The 17,850-nt window shown below is 71.6% G+C and overlaps 2 protein-coding genes across 8 annotated transcripts in view; one reads left to right on the top strand and one right to left on the bottom strand.

The window, feature by feature from the left end:
* TMEM175 (transmembrane protein 175) overlaps positions 1-7,558 on the top strand; it is a 22,006-nt gene extending 14,448 nt beyond the window's left edge. For 2 of the 3 annotated variants that reach the window (XM_041752259.1, XM_041752261.1), the window contains 7 exons: positions 144-195; positions 502-537; positions 863-946; positions 1,350-1,514; positions 4,643-4,721; positions 4,868-5,003; positions 6,124-7,558. In XM_041752259.1, coding sequence (XP_041608193.1) covers positions 144-195; positions 502-537; positions 863-946; positions 1,350-1,514; positions 4,643-4,721; positions 4,868-5,003; positions 6,124-6,781 — 1,210 coding nt within the window. In that variant the 3' untranslated portion in view covers positions 6,782-7,558. Of the gene's footprint in view, positions 1-143; positions 196-501; positions 538-862; positions 947-1,349; positions 1,515-4,642; positions 4,722-4,838; positions 5,004-6,123 lie in introns of all 3 variants that reach the window. The other variant, XM_041752260.1, reaches the window with a different exon arrangement.
* DGKQ (diacylglycerol kinase theta) lies at positions 7,065-17,850 on the bottom strand. 5 transcript variants are annotated; one of them, XM_041752258.1, is made up of 23 exons: positions 17,503-17,850; positions 14,935-15,014; positions 14,289-14,388; positions 13,967-14,052; positions 13,775-13,900; positions 13,443-13,596; positions 13,294-13,359; positions 13,073-13,173; positions 12,758-12,975; positions 12,582-12,672; positions 12,412-12,466; positions 12,262-12,323; positions 11,805-11,955; positions 11,593-11,631; positions 10,921-11,036; positions 9,817-9,968; positions 9,491-9,639; positions 9,233-9,411; positions 8,954-9,054; positions 8,678-8,824; positions 8,472-8,583; positions 8,247-8,399; positions 7,065-8,117 (listed from the first exon to the last, which is right to left on the bottom strand). In XM_041752258.1, exons 1-23 carry the CDS (start codon positions 17,750-17,752, stop codon positions 8,016-8,018), a joined length of 2,790 nt encoding a protein of 929 aa, XP_041608192.1. In that variant the 5' UTR covers positions 17,753-17,850; the 3' UTR covers positions 7,065-8,015. The 5 variants fall into 5 exon arrangements, 4 of the variants coding, with proteins under 4 accessions (XP_041608192.1, XP_041608191.1, XP_041608190.1 ...); XM_041752257.1 differs by having other exon boundaries at positions 9,233-9,620; XM_041752256.1 differs by having other exon boundaries at positions 13,443-13,900; positions 13,967-14,006.

Genomic DNA, 17,850 nt, shown 5'->3' with positions numbered 1-17,850 from the left:
CGGGTGTGCAGCCTCCTTAAGATCCTCCCCCGCTGCCCCCATGACACCTTTTACTGCTGTTTTAACCCGCGAACGCTGGGGCCCGTGTGACGCTGTCAGAGCCTCTGTTGACTGCACGTCTTCCTGATTTTCTCACGGTTTAGACTGTTCCAGGTTGTTGGGAAGATAGATGACACGCTTGCCTTGCTCAACCTGGTGAGTCCTTTCGTTTCTTGAGAAACGATGACGTTCGGAGGCCCGTCCTCCCAGCCAGGAGGGCCAGCAGGGCTCGGCCTTTCCGGCGCCTCTGGCGCAGGGAGCCTGGCGCCCGCCACCGCCCCCCTCCTCGTGCGTCCTTCCTGCAGGTGCCCCTGTGGGCGGTGAGGGGTGAGCTGCCCGGGGCGAGGGCTCGGACGTGACCTGGCTCCGAGGGGGCGCCGCCAGAGGTCCCCCGCGCAGCAGGGCCTCCGGGCGCCACGCAGCCGGCCTGCAGCGCCTGCCTGCCTCCCCTTCCTCCCCCAGGCCTGCATGATGACCATCACCTTCCTGCCGTTCACCGTGAGTACCTGCGGCGGCCTCCCGGGCGACACGCTCGGCCCGGGCGCGTCCTCCGCAGGAGCCCTCAGCCCGGCTGGGCGGCCCCAGGCCCGAGCACGGAGCTGCAAAGAGGAGAAGACCTCACGGGGAGCTGCTCCGGGGTTTCCGGGCTGGCTGAGGAGGGGAGGCCTCCAGGGGTCCCGGGGGGCCCGCAGTGGTGGGGACACCTGCCGGCGCCCACACTCAGGGCTGACAGCTGTGGCCTGGGCCTGCTGCGCGGCCGGGAGCATTGGCCTCCGGCTCCCGGGCTGCGGAACCTGGTCGTGTTTTGTCTTGGTGTTTGCAGTTTTCCTTAATGGTGACGTTCCCCGACGTGCCTCTGGGCATCTTCCTGTTCTGCATGTGTGTGATCGCCATCGGAGCCGTGCAGGTAGGCACCCCGGCCTGCCGCCCCCACCTGCTCGTCCTTCTGGAGCACGTGATGTACACGTGTTGTGCATGTGTGCAGGATGTGGTGCGTCGGTGCCGTGGTGTTGTGCCCTCGGGACACGCTGTACAGCGACCGCCCCCGGCCACCTGCCGTGGGGTGACCCAAGATTCCTGGAGCCTGGCCCGGAGAGCGGGTGCAATGGGGCCACCCAGTGTCCCCAGGACGGGGTGGGGCAAGGCGCAGAGACCACCACTCCCCCCCCACCCCGTGGCCCCAGGAGCAGAGCAGAGGCTCCCGTGGGGGCCTCGCAGTGGCGCCTGCATCTCGGGCTTGTGTCCGCACACACAGTGGGGGTACCGGCCAGCGGCCTCTGCTCGTGCCCTGCAGCCTGCCTCTCCCACAGGCGCTGATCGTGGTGTACGCCTTCCACTTTCCCTACCTCCTGAACCCCCAGATCGAGCGCGCGCCCCACAGGGCCTTCTACCGGCAGCACATCCTGCGCATCGTCCTCAGGGGCCCGGCGCTGTGCTTCGTGGCCGCCGGCTTCTCCTTGTTCTTCTACCCCTTGGTGAGTGGGGGGGCAGGGGGCGGCGAGGGGTGACCGTCCCCCTGAGCAGGTGCCCCCGGGAGGCACCGGGCCCTGGCTGCCGTGGAGCACAGCTGAGGGCAAGCGCCCCCTCTGCACCCCCACACCCGCCACCAAGACCTGCTGTGCAGGCAGGAGTCCCAGACTGGGGGAGGACACGCATGTCAGATGGGGACAGCCAGGGACGCGCTCCCCCAGTGGGCGCTCTAAGACGAGAGGGGAGGGGGGGCGCCGGCCCAGGGAGGGTCTGGCAAGGCCGCCAGGGCAGCTGACACTGGAAGGCTCCTGGGGGAGGGGTCCTGGCGGCGCTGCCGCCACAGCAGGCGAGAGGCACGTAGGGAGCACGAGGATCAACCCGGGGGAGCACGGGGAACGTGGGCGGAGAAGCGGAGGAAGCCCGAGGCCGGGACTGGCCGCCGGCCGTCAGGAACACCGGGCACACCCAGTGTGGTCAGAGGTCAGGACGTCCCCGGACCGCTCGGCCCGTCCCCACTGTACCCTTGAGCGGGTGCACGGAACCGTGGCAGCCAGGTCGCAGGAATCAAGGGGCTAGTGCCCTGTTTTTAGCCATCAGCTAGTTTAATAGCAGCATTGTTCTGGAACACTCCGTCCTGCAGGAGTGCGGGCAGATAGAGACAGGCGGCTGTTACAGGGGTGGCGGGGAAGCTGCTGCGTGGCTCCTGCCTTTACCGGAGCCCCCAGGAAGGACGGTGACGTCTCCCACCCAGAGCACAGCTGCGAAAATGGTTGATGTTTTCAACGTCTAGGAAACCTGTGAGATTGCAAGTTCGACACAGGCAGGCTAGCGGGGCCCCCGCCGAGCCCCATTCCCCGAGGACAGAGCCGCATGCCAGGGGTGCGCGGCCCAGGCGTCCAGAGGCCCGGCCCCGGCAGGCAGAGCGGGGCAGGTGCATGCAGGGGCCACGAGAGGTGGGGGCACGCCTCGGGCTTCGGTCTTGGGCGTGTGGAGGTGCAGGGGTGCTGGCGGGGGGTGCTGCAGGGGGCTCGGGGTCGGGCCGGGCGTGCTTGGCTGTGGCCTACAGCAGGCTAGCTCTGCGTGGGGAGGGCAGGCCCAGCAGGGGACGCGTGGGACGGGAGTCGGGAGCGCAGGGGCCGGCTGAGGCCGTGGGCACGTCCTGGTTTCAGGCGGGCATTCAGGGCGGCCGCAGCGGCTTCTGCTTGCACAGTCGGGGGTTGAGGGATGACGAGGGCTGTCGCGTGGAGGATCGGAGGGACAGCTGCGGTGGGGGGTGGCCTGGGCCAGCAGAGCCAAGGCGCGAGGTAGGCGTGCCTGGGCTGCAGGGCAGTGTCCCGTGTGCCACCTCGTGGGGCCCGGGGGAGCCAGCAGTGACCGCGCCCGGGGGGCTGACGGCAGTGTGGGGGGACACCTGCGCCAGCACGCTGGGGAGGAGGGCGGGGGCCCCGTGGCCTCGGGGTGGGGTCGGCGGGGCCATGGCGCTCCGTGGTGGCGCAGCCAGCTGTGCGGCCCCCCAGTGCCCTGTCAGTCCTCCGCCCTCCTCCCCTGCATGTGCCTCTGCCCTTGCCTCCTCACCTCCTCACCTGGAGCCCAGGGCCCACCACCACCTGTGACCCCCCCAGGCCAGCCCGGCCCTGGCCCCGGCCCCCTCCTCCCAGATGCCGTGCTGGGTCCACCTTCCAGGCCCAGCCCCTTCTCAGCAGCCTGGGCCCGGCCACCCTCCCTCCCCGAGGACCACCTTCCTCGATGGTGCCCCCGGTCCCACGGCCTGCGCCCCAGCCTGTCATGCCGGCCTCCAGTTAGACACCACTCGTGTCGGTTTCTGTCCCGTGAGGCAGCCCTCGTGCTGCTCCTGCAGGGCTCAGCCTCCCCTGGAACATTCCACGTCCACTGCCTCACACCTGGGAGGCCCGTCCCTCAGTGTGCCTGTCACTAAGGCGCGTGACGCCGTCTATCAGGCGTGGAAACGGTCACGAGCAGATCTGTTGTGCATCTGACGTGTGCCGCTGTCCCCCTGACGGGACCGAGGACACCGTCACCGAATCCCCGTCAGGAGACCTCACAGTACGAGGTGTGCAGGTGGGGTGGCAGGAGGAGGCCCCCCGGGTGCTATGAGCACAAGCAGAGCCCCGCCGGGACCTGCTGAGCCGCCTCGGGGTCAGGGACACCGGCCACCTGGCCCCACGCCCTTTGTCAGATCACGTGGGATGTGCACGACATACACTTGACCTCCGTGCCCTCGCCCGCTGCGCAGTTGGCGACGTCGGCTCCGATCAGGTCACCATGCAGCCGCCCCTCCACCTCCTGGAATGTTCCCATCAGCCCAACACAAGCCCCAGCCCGTTAGCAGTCACCACCCCCCTGCACCCGCTCCCTGGGACACCCTGATCCACCTGCTGCCTCTGGATTTGCGCCTTCTGAGTAATTCACGTACGTGGAGTCATAAAGCAGGAGGCTTCCTTGTGGCGTCTTTGATTCCACAGTGTCTCCCAGGTTTGCTCATGTGTAGCAGGCGTCAGATCTCCCTCTCTGGGCTCCTTGGGGGGACCCACAACACGTCCCTGGACACGGGGGTGCTTGCGCATCTCGGCTGCTGTGGCCGTGGCGGCCCTGCCCTCAGTGCTGGGAACCGACCCGGTCGTCCCGTGCTCCATTGAGGACCGTCCATGCGGTCTTCCACGGCGGCTGCCCCGATACCCCCACGGTGCTCGGGGTCCAGTCCCCCACGTCCTCGCCAAGGCTCGCCGGTGTCTGCTCCGTGGAGAGCAGCTGCACCCGGGGGTGGGGGTCAGCCGGTGGTGCTGCCCGTGTCCCCCCGATGCTGCTGCTGCTTGGGGCCCCGTGCGGGTCGGCCACCCTGAATCTTGGGGGAAGCGTCTGCCCAGGCCGTCTGCCGCTCTGGGTTGGGGCCTGTCGGGTCCGGGCTGTGGAGGGGAGTCGGGCGCGTGCTCCCCCCGTCTGCACTGCTTGCGTTCCCGGCGGTACTCCCAGCACACGAGGTCCCCCAGCTGCGGAGGTTAATCCACCTGCTTTTTCTCCTGGTGCCCGAGCTCCCATCCCTGCGGAGTGGACGGCGTCTGGGTGGGACTCCTGGCACCGCCTCGCCTCCTGACCTGTCGTGGGTCTCGCGCAGTCGTACCTGCTGATGGCGATGGTCATCTTCCTCCCCTACGTCAGCAAGGCGTCCAGCTGGTGCAAAGGCAGGCTCGTGGGTAGGTGCTCGCGCGGGCCAGCGTGCGGGGCCTCGGCACGGCTCCCCGAGACCCGTGGGGCGTGGGAAGGGCCCGGGCACCGTGACGGGCAGGCGTCCCCGCATGCCCCCTGCCCAGGCCAGCTCCCCCTCCTGGCACGCCCACAGGCCCCCAAGAGCCCCCAGCTCACAGCGTGGAGTTCTTCACTTTCGACCTCCACGAACCACTCAGCAAGGAGCGGGTGGAGGCCTTCAGCGACGGGGTCTACGCCATCGTGGCCACGCTCCTCATCCTGGACATCTGGTAAGGCCCAGGCCCGAGGGAGGGCATCCGCAGCCCCCGTCTCCAGCCCCGCGGCGGCTCCTGGCCCACCAGCCCCGTGGGGAGGGGGCCCCGCCCCGGGCGCAGGGCCTCCTTCCTGGGGGCCGGGGGTGCACACCAGACCCCTCCCCGCGGGGCTCCCCCTACCCCACGCTCCCGCACCCCCTTTCTGCTCACCCTGCCCTTCACCTTGTCCTTCGCTCTGTTAAGGTTCTAGCTTTAGTTTCTGCATTTTCATTGCTGCGTTTCACCTTTTTTTTCCTTCGTATTTTTCATTCTTATTTAGGGTCTCTTGTTCCTTTGGTCACATTTCAGCCCGTCCTTACTTTGTTGGGTCACAACACGTTGATTTCTTACATCGATTATCTGGTGGCCTAAGCCATTAGCTCTCCTAATTCTCTTGCTGGCTTGCTCCTCCTGTCATTTATGATTTCTCACAAACTGGGCACAAATGATCGTTGGTGCCGATCTCTGAGGCTTAGGCCCGAGGTTCCAAAACAAGGCGGCTTTGCTTCCGCCCTGCCGCCAGGGCCGCGCTGGCCCCAGGTCCCTCGCGAGTGGCCGCGAGGAGCCCGTGCCCGTGGGGCTGGGCCCAGGGGTGTGTTCTCTGCTCTGCCCAGAGCCGCAGCCCAAGGACTGGGGCAGCTCCCCCACCCCCGCAGGCACGTGCGTGGCCCCCACCGTGAGGACAGAGGGTCTCAGGGCGCTTTCCTGGCCAGGGCGCAGGGACGGGCTCTCTGGGCCACGCAGGTGGGGACGTCCATGGGGGAGGACCCCAGACGAGCCTTCGAGGGGCTCGCAGGGTAACATTCAGCCCAGCAGTCTCAGAACCCTCCACGCGCACGCGCGGGCAGGCGGCTGCAGGGCAGTGGGCAATGGCAGGAGCCCCCGCCCGTGGGGGCCAGAGGGCTGGGGGCCGGGCCATTAGCAGACAGGGTGCCGCACTCTCCCGACTCCAGATGAAGCGCGGGGAGGCGCCCGGGACCCTGCGTGCCTGCGCGGAGGCCAAGGACCTTCCCGCGTCCTTCACCTGGACCTCGGGGCCTGGGAGCTGGGTGCCCTGGGGGGGGCTGCCACAGATGCCCTGTGTTCACCGTCCTAGTGAGGACAACGTCCCCGACTCCAAGGACGTGCGGGACAAGTTCCACGGCAGCCTGGTGGCCGCGCTCAGCGCATACGGGCCGCACTTCCTGGCGTACTTCGGCTCCTTCGCCACGGTGGGCCTGCTTTGGTTCGCGCACCACTCGCTCTTCCTGCACATCCGCAAAGCCACGCAGTCCATGGGGCTGCTCAACACGCTGTCGCTGGCCTTCGTGGGCGGCCTCCCCCTGGCCTACCAGCAGACCTCGGCCTTCGCCCGCCAGCCGCGCGACGAGCTCGAGAGCGTGCGCGTCAGCTGCGCCATCATCTTCTTCGCCAGCATCTTCCAGTTTGCCATCTGGACGACAGCCCTGCTGCAGGAGCGGGAGACGCTGCAGCCCTGCGCTCGGTTCGGGGGCCGCGAGCACGCGTTCATGTTCGCCAAGCTCGCGCTGTACCCGTGCGCCAGCCTGCTGGCCTTCGCGTCCACCTGCTTCCTGAGCAGGGTCAGCACAGCCATCTTCCACCTCACGCAGATCGCGGTGCCCCTCACCTTCCTGCTGCTGCGGCTGCTTGTCCGCCTGGCCTCGGCGCTCCTGCGGGCCCTGCGGGGCCTGGCCCGGCCAGCCCCCGGGGCCGAGGAGGACGTGCGGGCCCCGCTCCTCCCTTCCACCTGCTAGCTCGCCCCCCTGCCCCCGCCGCTGCTCGCCCGTTGGGGGTTGGGGTCTCCCCCAGTCCTGCCCCAGCTCCCAGGAGGGGCTTTGCTTCTGCCGACGCCGGCATGCGCCTCTGCAGCCCAGGCCCCGTGGCCACGTGTGTTCAGCCGGGCCGCGTGGGTGTCGGCCCTTGGTGGGGGTGTCCCCAGGCCCCAGCGTGGCCGCCTGCTGCGTGCAAGCTCCCGGGCAGCTGCCGGGCACCCCACCCCCCGCAGTCCCTGGGCACAGAGGACACAGCAGCAGGACAGCAGTGCCCAGACTGTATTTGTCCTGGATATAAATTAGGGTTACATTCAGGTAGTGACAAGGTACACACAAGGGCCTGGCTGCCAGGCGCACACTGCCCCGTCGGGGCGCACAGACTCACTTAAATACAGAAGGACACACGACGACAGACCAGAACCCACACCGAGGCCTGCAAAGCAAAAGTAATGGCACCACGGGGACGTCAGAGCGAACACACGTCCGTGTGCTGGAGGCACGAGATATGAATGTTCCACCACAAGTGGCTGCGACAGTGCATTTGTGCGGTTTTGGCAGAAGCTCGGGGGACACGGGGCAGGCCCAGCCCGGCCAGCCGGCACCAACAGCAACGCCAGGACAAGCAGGAGGTGCGCGGTGGGTGGGCCTCTCGGGGCGCAGGAGACTCCCCAGGCTGAGGGGCTGGGGCTGCCCCTGCGGGCGCAGTGTAGACGTGGGCGCAGTGTAGACGAGCAGACGATTAAAGCTCCTGCCACCTCACATCCTGTAAACTTCCTCGGGGCCTCCAGCGGGGCTCCTGTCTCGGGCTCCCGTCTGCTCCGTCGTCAGGGTGGGGGCCAGCCCCGTGGCCGCGGCCTCCATCCCCAGGTGCCCTCGGTCACCGTGAGGCCCCAGCCAGCCGTCCGCAGACAGCAGCCAGGGGACTGGTGGCTGCGGCAGCCCCAGGGCCCACAGAGTCGGCGGCCGTGGAGGAGCGGCCCGGGCGGGCAGGCTCACAGGTGGCAGGGGACGCGGAGCAGGGACGGCTGGGACCACTGGCCAAAGCCCCATGCCCACCCTATCCCGGGATCGGAGGGCAGCAGGTCCGCACCCACCACCCAGCAGCAGCTTCCATGTGGCCCGGGAATGAGGGGACGCCCTGCCGTCCACCAGCGGCAAGTCCATGCAGCCCCGGTCGCGGCCGCCCTTGGACACGCAGGCTGCTGCGGGCCCTCCTCTACTTGGGGTCCCCCTCAGGGGCGGGCACCCCGTCTGTTCGGGCATCCTTGGGGGCCCCGGCTTTCCTGGGCTTCTGCTTGGTCTTCCTGAGCATGTGCACCTGTGGGGACCAGGCAGGTGAGGGGGGGACTGGGGGGGACTCAGCTGGGGGCAGGACGGCCATGCCCCGCCCCCGGGCACCCAGAGGCCTCCGCACGAGGGGCACCACCGACCCTGCCCCGCCTCGTACCTTGGGGCCTGCGGCCGAGATGATCATGTGCCCGGGGGCCTGCACCCAGGGCTCGCCGTCCACCTGCACGGGCGTGGCCTTGAGCAGGGTGACCCGGAAGTAGGAGCCCTGGGCGATGCGGATGCCGGAGCGCAGCCCCCCCTGGACCTGGCCCTGGAGACAGCAGGGGCGGGGGGCTCAGCACATCGCGGTGCCCCCACCCCCCACCTGCCCACGCCCACTCACCATGTGCATGACGCCCGTCACCCCCACCACCTCTAGCAGCCCGTCGTCCATGCGCGGCTTCTCGAACCTGGAGTCGCTGTCGGAGCCCCACAGATCGGCCCCCGACCCCCAGCTGCACCGAGGGAGGGGCGCACGGGTTAGCGGGCGGGGGTGCCCGGGGCCTAGGGCGCCCAGGCCGAGCCCCCGGGAGCCCCCCCCACGGGCACCTGGGGATGTTGATGAAGATGAGACCCTCGATGCTGGGCAGCTCCACCTCCTGCTGCTCCACCTGCAGCCGGATCTCCTTGTGCAAGCCGCGGGCGTGGCTGATCTTCTGCAGCCCCACCCGCACGTACACGCCCTTGTTGTGGAACCTGGGGGCAGGCGCACACCCACCGTCGGGGCAGAGCCCTGCGCGGCCCAGGACAGGCGGAAGCCCCGGGAAGTACGCTGGGCGGCCCCCGCTGTCCTCAGCTCCCAAGCCCCCTTGCGGTGCCCCGCACCTGCTTGTGAACTTGCCAGGCTCCTCCTCCCGGGCCTGGTGGAAGTCCAGGCTTAGCTCTGCGTCGATGCCGATCCCACAGTAGTTACTCATCTGCACGATCTGGAGATAAGACCCGTTCCCCCGTGACCTCGCTGGTCAGCCCCCCGGGTCTCCCCACCTCCCCATCCCCAACCCAGCTCTGCGCTGTCGTCGGCACTGCCCGGCACTAGGGGCGGCCAGTTAGGCGGTCAGCTTCCCCCACGGTGGGGACGGCCCGGCACCCAGGCCCCGCTGGCACCTTGGGGGGCTCCACGTCCGCCACGCTGGTCTCCCCACCGCCGGCCTCGTGGGCGTCCAGCAGGATGGTCCAGCGGTCCATGAGCACGGCGTCAGCCTCGTCCACCGACACGAGCACGGACAGCGGGTCCTCTCCGCTGTAGCCCGCCCCCCAGCGGAGGACCCGGCCAAGGTCATTGCCTGGACACGGGCAAGAGGACACTGACCCTCCACCCCCAGCACCGCCCGGCCCCATCCCCGACTCGCGGGCCGGCCCCACCTGTGCCCAGCGGCAGGATGGCCACGGAGGGCTCCGGGCAGGCCAGGCGGGGCCGCACCTCCTCCAGGGCAGCGAGCACCCAGCCCACGGTGCCGTCCCCTCCGCACACCAGCACCCGGAAGCGAGGCACCTGGGAGAACACGTGGAACCTGGCGACGGGCACATGGGAGGAGCTGTACCGCCAGCGTCCCGACCGCGGCGCCTGGCCCCGCGCACAACGGCCTGGGGCGTCTGGCGGGGAGCCCCAGCCTGTTCCCCCCGCCCTCCCCCGGCACCCCCGCAGCCTCCGGGCTGTGAGCGGCCGCGTGGGGGACCCCCAGACTCACCCGGGGAGGGGCCCCCCGTTGGTCAGCTCAAAGACCTGGTGAGGGTTGAGCAGCTTCCGGAAACTACAGAGCAGGTCACGGCCCTTGAGGCCTCCACTCTTGGGGTTCACGAACACGAGGAGGGGGCAGCAGTCTGGGGGCAGCTTCGAGTGCTGACAGACGGGGGCGGGTCAGTGCCTGCGTCTCCCCCTGCACCGCCCGGCAGCCCGAGCCCCCGCCCGGGAAGCACACGGGCCCAGGCGCTGGGCGCACCCGCCATCCCCGCCTCGCCACTGCCCACTCAGGGCCCCCCCACACGGGGCACACCCACACTCGCTGGGCAGCCGGGTGGACGTGCGGCCCCCGCCCCAGGCCATGCCCCCTGCCGAGCCACACAGCCCAGACACCGGCTGGACGCCCAGTGGGACCCGCCGCCCTCTGGGAGCCACGAGGCAGACGCCCTGCGAGGACAGCGGTCCCCAACAAACCAGCCCCACCGCGCGGTGCCCAGGGACACGGGCAGGGCTGAGGCCCCGCTAAGGATGGCGGGTGCTGGGCACGGGCCGGGGGCACCCCTGGGCGACGTCCCTCGCCTGCTCAGCCCGAGGCAGGCGGCCGTCGGCCGTCGGGAGAGACCGGGCAGTGGGCACAGGCCCCCGACTTCGCCCCCACGATGCCGCACTGCCCTGAGCAGGGGGGACGGCCCCCAGTCGGGGCACAGTGTAACTCGCTCCACCCGCCCGGGAGCCGGGGTCGGGGTCGGAGCAGCCCCACATCCGGGGAAGGCCTGGGGCCCGCGGGGCCGAGGGCAGAAGGCCATGCCCTGGCCGGCGTCCGCCCCGGCCCTGTGCTCACCCCAGCCCCCTCTTTGGGTGCCATCCCATCAGGAGCCCCACCGGCCGGTCCAGGGTGGCCCCAGGGACCCGCGGAGGGTCTGCATGTGGCCCCTAGGAGGCGGCCACCCTGGGCTGGGACCCGCGTCCCGTGCTCTCCTGCCCGTCGGCCCGCGCAGGCCTCTCACCCCGGACCTCAGGTCCTCCCTTGACGCAAACTGGGCCACCACCTGCGCCTCGGCCAAGCAGTGGTGATGCCAGGCACCCGGGGCCCCCGACGCCGTCCACTCACCAGCACGTCTGGAAGCACCAGGGCCATCAGTGGCCGGCCGTGCACCGCCGTGTCCCTGACCAGCATATACAGCCGCTCGGCCTCTGCGAAGCAGGCCACGTCCAGCACCACCGCACCTGCAGCAGGGGGCCGCACGCTCAGACCCGCCCCCGACCTGCGCCCGAAGGGACCCTGGGCTGGGCCATCCGACGGCACCCACGCGGCGCAGGACCCCCTTCCCCGCGGAGCCTTCCACGATGGCCGAGCTCACAGACGGACACGGCCGGTGGATGCGAGGGGTGGCGTGGCTGGGCACACGGAGCCCCGGGCCCACGGCAGGAGGACCCCACCCATGAGAACAGAGGACACGGATGACCGCTGCGGACCTCGGAAGGGCCCCGGGGCTCATGGCAACGTCCTCCCCCGTCTGGGCGGACTGGGAGCCTCCCGCAGGAAAGGCGCAAACCCAAGGGCATAACGGGTCTTGGGGGACGCGCTGCGACTCTGTCACGCTTGAGCAAAATTACAGCCGGGAGCCCCGAGGATGCCCAGAAGTGTTTCTCTCCCAGTGGGCTCTCCCAGGGGGCTCCCCAGGAAAAGGTGGGGTCCTACACAGAGTGGGGCACGTGACGCGAGGCAGGAAGGGCGGCCCTTCCCCGACCAGAGAACGACCCCGGCCCCGAGGCGGCTCACCTTGGGAGGAGTAGACGCGGCTCACGGACACCAGGCCAGCTGCAAGCACAGGCTGCCATCAGGGCCGCAGGGACATGGGCTCCCGCACGTCCCCACACCCACCCCAGGAAGCCCGACCTCAGCCCGGCACCAGCCGCCCAGGCCGCGGACGGGAGGACAGACCCACGTGGGACCCGGCCCCAGTAGCCCTGGACCAGCCCAGGCGGTCACACCTTTGGTGGCCACGGCCTCGTCCAGGAGGCTGGCATACTCCTGGGCAGACAGGCCAGGAGGCAGGCCCCCCACAAACAGGGAGACGTGCGGGGCCACGACCCTGTTCTCGGCCACGTAGAAGCGCGTCTGGCTCATCTGCCGCAGGGACGTCTGTGGGGGGAGCAGGGCACTGAGCGGGCACCGGGGGGGCGCCTGGCCCCCCACGTCCTCACCCACAGAGGCGCCCTTGGGAAGGTGCCCCGGCTGAACCACGAGCGACGGAAAGGCCTGCTCCCAGGGGCGGCCCCCACTCCCCTGGGCAGCCCAGGGCTGGGAACCCCACCTTCCAGGGAGGGGGGCATCAGGGAGCAGCTGAGCGCCTGGCCCGGGAGGGGCAGCACTGGCAGCCAGGACGGCCGCGGGCCCCAGGGGCAGGCTCCCCGCTGCGAGCAGGGACCAGCATTCACACCCAATGACCTGCCGGATGTCGCGAAGCCGGGCAAGCAAGGGCTCTGCGTCCTGCAGCACCGTCCGCTGGACTGCGGGGACGACAGACGAGGCCGGTGAGGACCAGGGCTCAGGGCCCCAGGCGGGGATCGGGAGACACCCCGCAGGCCACCCACTCACCTTGCCGGCTCCCCATGAGCACCTCCACCAGCTGGAAGCCCTCAGGACCCTCGGCCTGTGGAGGGTGCAGTGGGAGGCATCAGGCCGGGACCCCCCACCGGCCCGGGCCGGTCTCACAGGGCCACGCCCCAGGGCCAGGCCGCCAGCCAGGCCCCCCGCCGCATACGCACCTGTCGCCCGAGCAGCGGGAGAACCTCCAGCACCACGGTCCGGGCCGTGCTCTGTGGGGTCACACGGATGGACACGTAGGCCACACCCACCCTGCGGAACAATCCCAGGAGCGTGGGTCGCAGGGCCCCACCCCCAACTCCCTCCGCAGAGCCTGGGCCTCGGGCCTGGGTCTCACTTGAGCCACGCGGGGTAGATCCTCAGAAGCTCCTGCGCGTGGGGCATGGCGCGGACGATCCAGGCCTCGGGGCCTCTGCCGCCCTCCTCCTCTGCGGCCCCGCTCCCCCGCGGCCTGCCCCGCGCCCCCGAGTCACCCGCCGGCACGGGCGCAGGGACTGGCTGCAGCTCGAAGTCTCGAGGGTCCTCCAGGACGTAGTAAGCCCGCAGCGCCGCCTCCTGCAGGGTGGGGCCGGTGTGGACGGGAGCGGGCGAGCCGGCCACCAGCACCCCGGGCCGGAGGGGCCCTGCCTCGGCCCCGCCCGGGGGCTCTTACCAGCACCTCCTCGCTCCTGGCCAGGCGCGGGATGCTGATGATTCGGAAGTGGTTTCTCTGCAGAGCGTCGTTGCCGTCGAAGATCTTCAGGGTCAGCTTGCCTGGGCCACGGAAACGGGTCTGAATCCACGGAGCGGGGGGAGGGGATGGAAACACGGGCCCGGGATGGGGGGTGGGGCGACAGGGGGCTGGGGACCGGGACCAAGACAGGCAGCACTTACTGGACTCCGGGGCCTCCCTGCCCAGGCCAGCAGGGGTGCTCCCGTCCACCCCGTCGTCCTCGTCACCTGTGGGAGGGGCACAGCCGAGCTCTTCCCAGGGCCCACCCACCCCGGCCCCCAGCCAGCACCCCCAGCGCCCGCCCCCTCACCTGGCTCTGGGACCGCGCTCTCCGAGATGCGGAAACAGTGCATCTTGCTGAAGTTGCGGGACAGCAGGCGCACACACGCGGGGGGCAGCACCAGGGTGTGCAAGCGCCCAAACGTGCACTCGGGGGCCAGCGCGGCGGAGCAGACCGAGTGGGCCTGGGGGCGGCAAGGGCGGCCCTCAACTGTGCAGGGGCCACGCAGGGCCCAGGGCCCCTCCCCAGGCCGGGCGGAGCGGGCGGGAGCCACCCTCAGACCAGGTCCCCGACAGAGTAAGACGCAGTCGGGGGGTGGGGGCCGCGCCCTGCCCCAGGACCCCGCCCCCCAGGGCCCCCACCTGCACGCCGCACCACTCGCAGCGCACGCCGGCCAGCACGTCCGAGGACCCGCACGTCTTCCTGCAGACCTCGCAGCGCGCTCCGGAGGGCAGGTTCCCCTCCCGCCAGTGGTGGTGCTGAGCGTCCTGCGGAGGAGGTGGTCAGTGGCCGGCCGCCCCCGCGCCCTGCGCCCCCCCAGGCCGTGCACTCACATGGTCCCGGTGCCCGTCGTGATGGCACTGGCGACAGTCGCTGCAGGCGAAGGGCACACATTCGGGGTGAACGTGCAGCTCACACACTGAGGGGCGGGCAGGGTTCAGGGCCTCTCGCCGCTCCCCCAGCCCTGCCCCTTCCCTGGGGCAGCTCTGCGGGGCCCAGGCCCGTCCTTGGTCCCCCCTTGGGCGGGCAGGGTCAGCCTCTCACCTCTGCTGCCCGCCCCGCCCCGCTCCCGGTGAGGGGAGCCCTGGAACACCCCACCCCCACCTCGGGCCGCCGAGACCAGGGCCCTGGGGCGGGTCAGGGCAGCGGCGGTACCTTCACAGCGCAGCGCGGGGGCCTCCAGGCCCTTGCGACACACGGCGCAGAACTTCCGCTTGTAGAGCCCCCTGGGGCCGAAGCAGTGGGCCACGGGCACCTGAGGGAGGGGATCCACCTCGCCCGCCGCCGGCATCCTCACCCCCTGCCCGCGGTCCTGCCCCGCCGGCCCTCCCCGCTGTGCTCAGCCCTGGCCCCCCCCCCGGCCCTTGCCACGAGGCTCCCTCACCGGCCCCGGGGGGGCCCCCACGTCTGGGCCACCTGGTGAAGTGGCGCACGGCGGCCCACGGACAGGCAGGGGCTCCAGACGGGGGTCGTGGGCACAGGGAGGGCGCCCGGCTGCCGCCCCAGGAGGGGCTCACGAGCAGGGGTGCGGCCGCACAAAGGACGGCTCTGCTGCCCCCATCCTGCAAGCCGGCCTCCCCCGAACCACCCCCTGGCCGGGCTCCTCCCACCTCCTGGCCCAGCGCCCCCATCCTCCAGCTGGGCTGCCCCTGGCTGGGCTCCCCACCACCATCCCCTAGCCCAGCCCCCCTCATCCTCCCCTGACTGGGCTCCCCCCCCCCCAGCTAGCCAGTGGGACTCGCAGCCCGGGACCAGCCACGGAGCCAGCGTCCCCACGGCCCTGCCCACTGTCCATACGCACTCGGACGAGGCTGGGGGCCACGCTCGCACAGGGGGTCTTCACGTGCTTCAGGCACTTCTCGTGGGACATGAAATTGCAGACTGCGGAACGACAGCAGCGGCAGTTGGCTCCCGACCCGCCCCAGCGCTGAGACCCCGGCCTGGGCACACGGAGGGCGGCGGCGCCAAGGGCCGCGACGGGGCCAGCCCACAGGCTCACCCTGCCAGAGCTCACGGGGGCCCGCCCACCCCCCCACAAGCCAGCCCTGGGGGATGGAGACCGTGGCCCCCTCCTCCTCCGTCGGGAGCCCACGTGGGGACAGGCTGTCCTGTCCCCGGCCAGCTGCACACCGGCCAGCTCTCCTCCCAACCTGCTGCTTGGCCCCCGGTGCCGGCAGGTAGGCGGGCGCCTCCCACATCCCCCCAGACCCGCTTCCCCTCGTGCCCCAGCTCTCAATACCCTCGTGACCCTCCCACGTGTCGTGCATCTGCTCAGACCAGAGCCGGGCTGTCGTGGCCAGGACCCCTGACGCAGGCAGGACGGCAGCCCGGTGACGGCTGCCCCGGCCCCGAGGCTGTAAAGGCGCCCACCCTGGGGTGCGGGCCTCTAGGGAGGGAGGCCTGGAGACGGACGGGACGGGGGAGGGGCGCGAGGGGAAGCCGCTTGTGGCAGCACCTGCAGCGAGTGGGCCCAAAGGGGCCTGGGCTGGGACGGGTGGACAAGGCTCCCTGGGGAGGCGGCAGGTGCAGGACTCACCGTCCAGCAGAGCCTTTGGTGAAATGTTGGGGGCGGCTAGAGGGGGCCATGCCCACCCGTCCCTGGGTCCTGGGAGGAGGGAGGGGACACACAGGTCCCCCCCAGGCTGGCGGCAGCTGCCTCGCATCAGAACACCTCAGAAGGCTGGGGTCAGAGGAGGCAGAGGCAGATGGGGAGGGGGTGCCCAGCGGGCCCCCCTCCAGGCCCAGACCAGCTCCGACGCGGAGGGCAGCAGCGCACAGATGGACCTCCGGCCGCGGAGATAGTGCCTGGCCCCCCCCGCACCCCACACCCCGGGTGCTCCTGCCGGGGAGGACGCTCTTCCTGCCACACCCGCGTCAGGCCCCTCTGCTGGCCAAGATTACCCCCGTTCTGCGCGAGGTGGGGGGGTGTCCACACAGCGGCCCACTGATGGCCTCCGTGTCACCCCAAGCCCGCCTCCTCCGTGAGCTGCTTCGCCCTTTAGACCTAGAGCCGCACCTGCAGGAAGTCCTGGCTGCGAGGGACCCTGAGCCCTGCCCCGCCACCCGTCCCCTGTGCAGGCCCTGGCCCACCCTGACCCTGAGCTGTGCCCCTGCCACCCCTCCCCTGTGCGGGCCCTGGCCCACCCTGGCCCTGAGCCGTGCCCCGCCACCCGTCCCCTGTGCGGGCCCTGGCCCACCCTGACCCTGAGCTGTGCCCCTGCCACCCCTCCCCTGTGCGGGCCCTGGCCCACCCTGACCCTGAGCCCTGCCCCGCCACCCCTCCCCTGTGCGGGCCCTGGCCCACCCTGACCCTGAGCCCTGCCCCGCCACCCCTCCCCTGTGCGGGCCCTGGCCCACCCTGACCCTGAGCCCTGCCCCGCCACCCCTCCCCTGCGCGGGCCCTGGCCCACCCTGACCCTGAGCCGTGCCCCTGCCACCCCTCCCCTGTGCGGGCCCTGGCCCACCCTGACCCTGAGCCGTGCCCCTGCCACCCGTCCCCTGTGCGGGCCCTGGCCCACCCTGGCCCTGAGCCCTGCCCCGCCACCCCTCCCCTGTGCGGGCCCTGGCCCACCCTGACCCTGAGCCCTGCCCCGCCACCCCTCCCCTGTGCGGGCCCTGGCCCACCCTGGCCCTGAGCCCTGCCCCGCCACCCCTCCCCTGTGCGGGCCCTGGCCCACCCTGGCCCTGAGCCCTGCCCCGCCACCCCTCCCCTGTGCGGGCCCTGGCCCACCCTGGCCCTGAGCCCTGCCCCGCCACCCCTCCCCTGTGCGGGCCCTGGCCCACCCTGGCCCTGAGCCCTGCCCCGCCACCCCTCCCCTGAGCGGGCCCTGGCCCACCCTGACCCTGAGCCGTGCCCCTGCCACCCCTCCCCTGTGCGGGCCCTGGCCCACCCTGACCCTGAGCCGTGCCCCTGCCACCCGTCCCCTGTGCGGGCCCTGGCCCACCCTGGCCCTGAGCTGTGCCCCCGCCACCCCTCCCCTGTGCGGGCCCTGGCCCACCCTGGCCCTGAGCTGTGCCCCCGCCACCCCTCCCCTGTGCGGGCCCTGGCCCACCGTCAGCCTAGAGCTGAGTCAGCCTGCCCAAGCACGTCTGCAGCCTCAGGTGAGCCTGTGGGCCGGGCCGGGCCGGGCGGGGGAGGCGGGCGCAGCCCTTCTGACCTCGTCCCGGAGGCTCCCCGCCGCGGCCAGGCCCCCCGCCCCACCGAGGGCGTCCTGCGCGCCGCGGCCTCCACCTGCCCGCGGAGCCTCCGCGACCCCGGGCCGACCGGGCGGCCGCACACCTGTCGGGGGAGCCGGGGGCCGGGGGGCGAGCTCGCATCGCAGGCCGGGGCCCCCCACCCAGGCAGGCCGCGGTCCCCGCCGGCGCTCACCGTCGCACAGGAAGCCGGCCAGGCCCCAGATGAAGTCGGAGCACAGGTGGCAGAAGGTGGGCTTGGTGAGCGTCGCCTTCCGGAAGCTGTGGCCGCTCGGAGGGAGGCTCCCGCCCGCCCCGGGGCCCGGCCCCGCTCCCGCCCGCGCGCGGCCTCGGCCGCCGAGCTCGGGGCTACGGGCCGGGCTGCCGGAGCGCGGGGAGCCGCCGCCGAGCCAGGCGCGGGCCCGGGGCTCAGCCGCCGCCGCCATCCCCGCCCGGGCGCCCGAGCCCCCAGCCCCCGAGCCCCGGCGGCGGGCGAGCGCCGGGTCCGCGCTGCGGGCGACGGGGGCCGCCGCCTGCCGCCTCC

This window comes from Vulpes lagopus, chromosome 4 (assembly GCF_018345385.1).
Source record: "Vulpes lagopus strain Blue_001 chromosome 4, ASM1834538v1, whole genome shotgun sequence".
Taxonomy (NCBI): domain Eukaryota; kingdom Metazoa; phylum Chordata; class Mammalia; order Carnivora; family Canidae; genus Vulpes; species Vulpes lagopus.
This window is presented reverse-complemented; position numbering and strand designations above follow the sequence as displayed.

Coding starts and splice junctions, on each gene's coding strand:
- DGKQ (XM_041752254.1), bottom strand. CDS start 17,752: ATGGCGGCGGCGGCTGAGCCCCGGGCCCGCGCCTGGCTCGGCGGCGGC. Junction 13,360..13,442: donor GAGCGCGGTCCCAGAGCCAG/GTGAGGGGGCGG, acceptor CCCCTCCCACAG/GTGACGAGGACGACGGGGTG. Junction 11,632..11,804: donor CGAGGCCGTGGCCACCAAAG/GTGTGACCGCCT, acceptor CTGTGCTTGCAG/CTGGCCTGGTGTCCGTGAGC.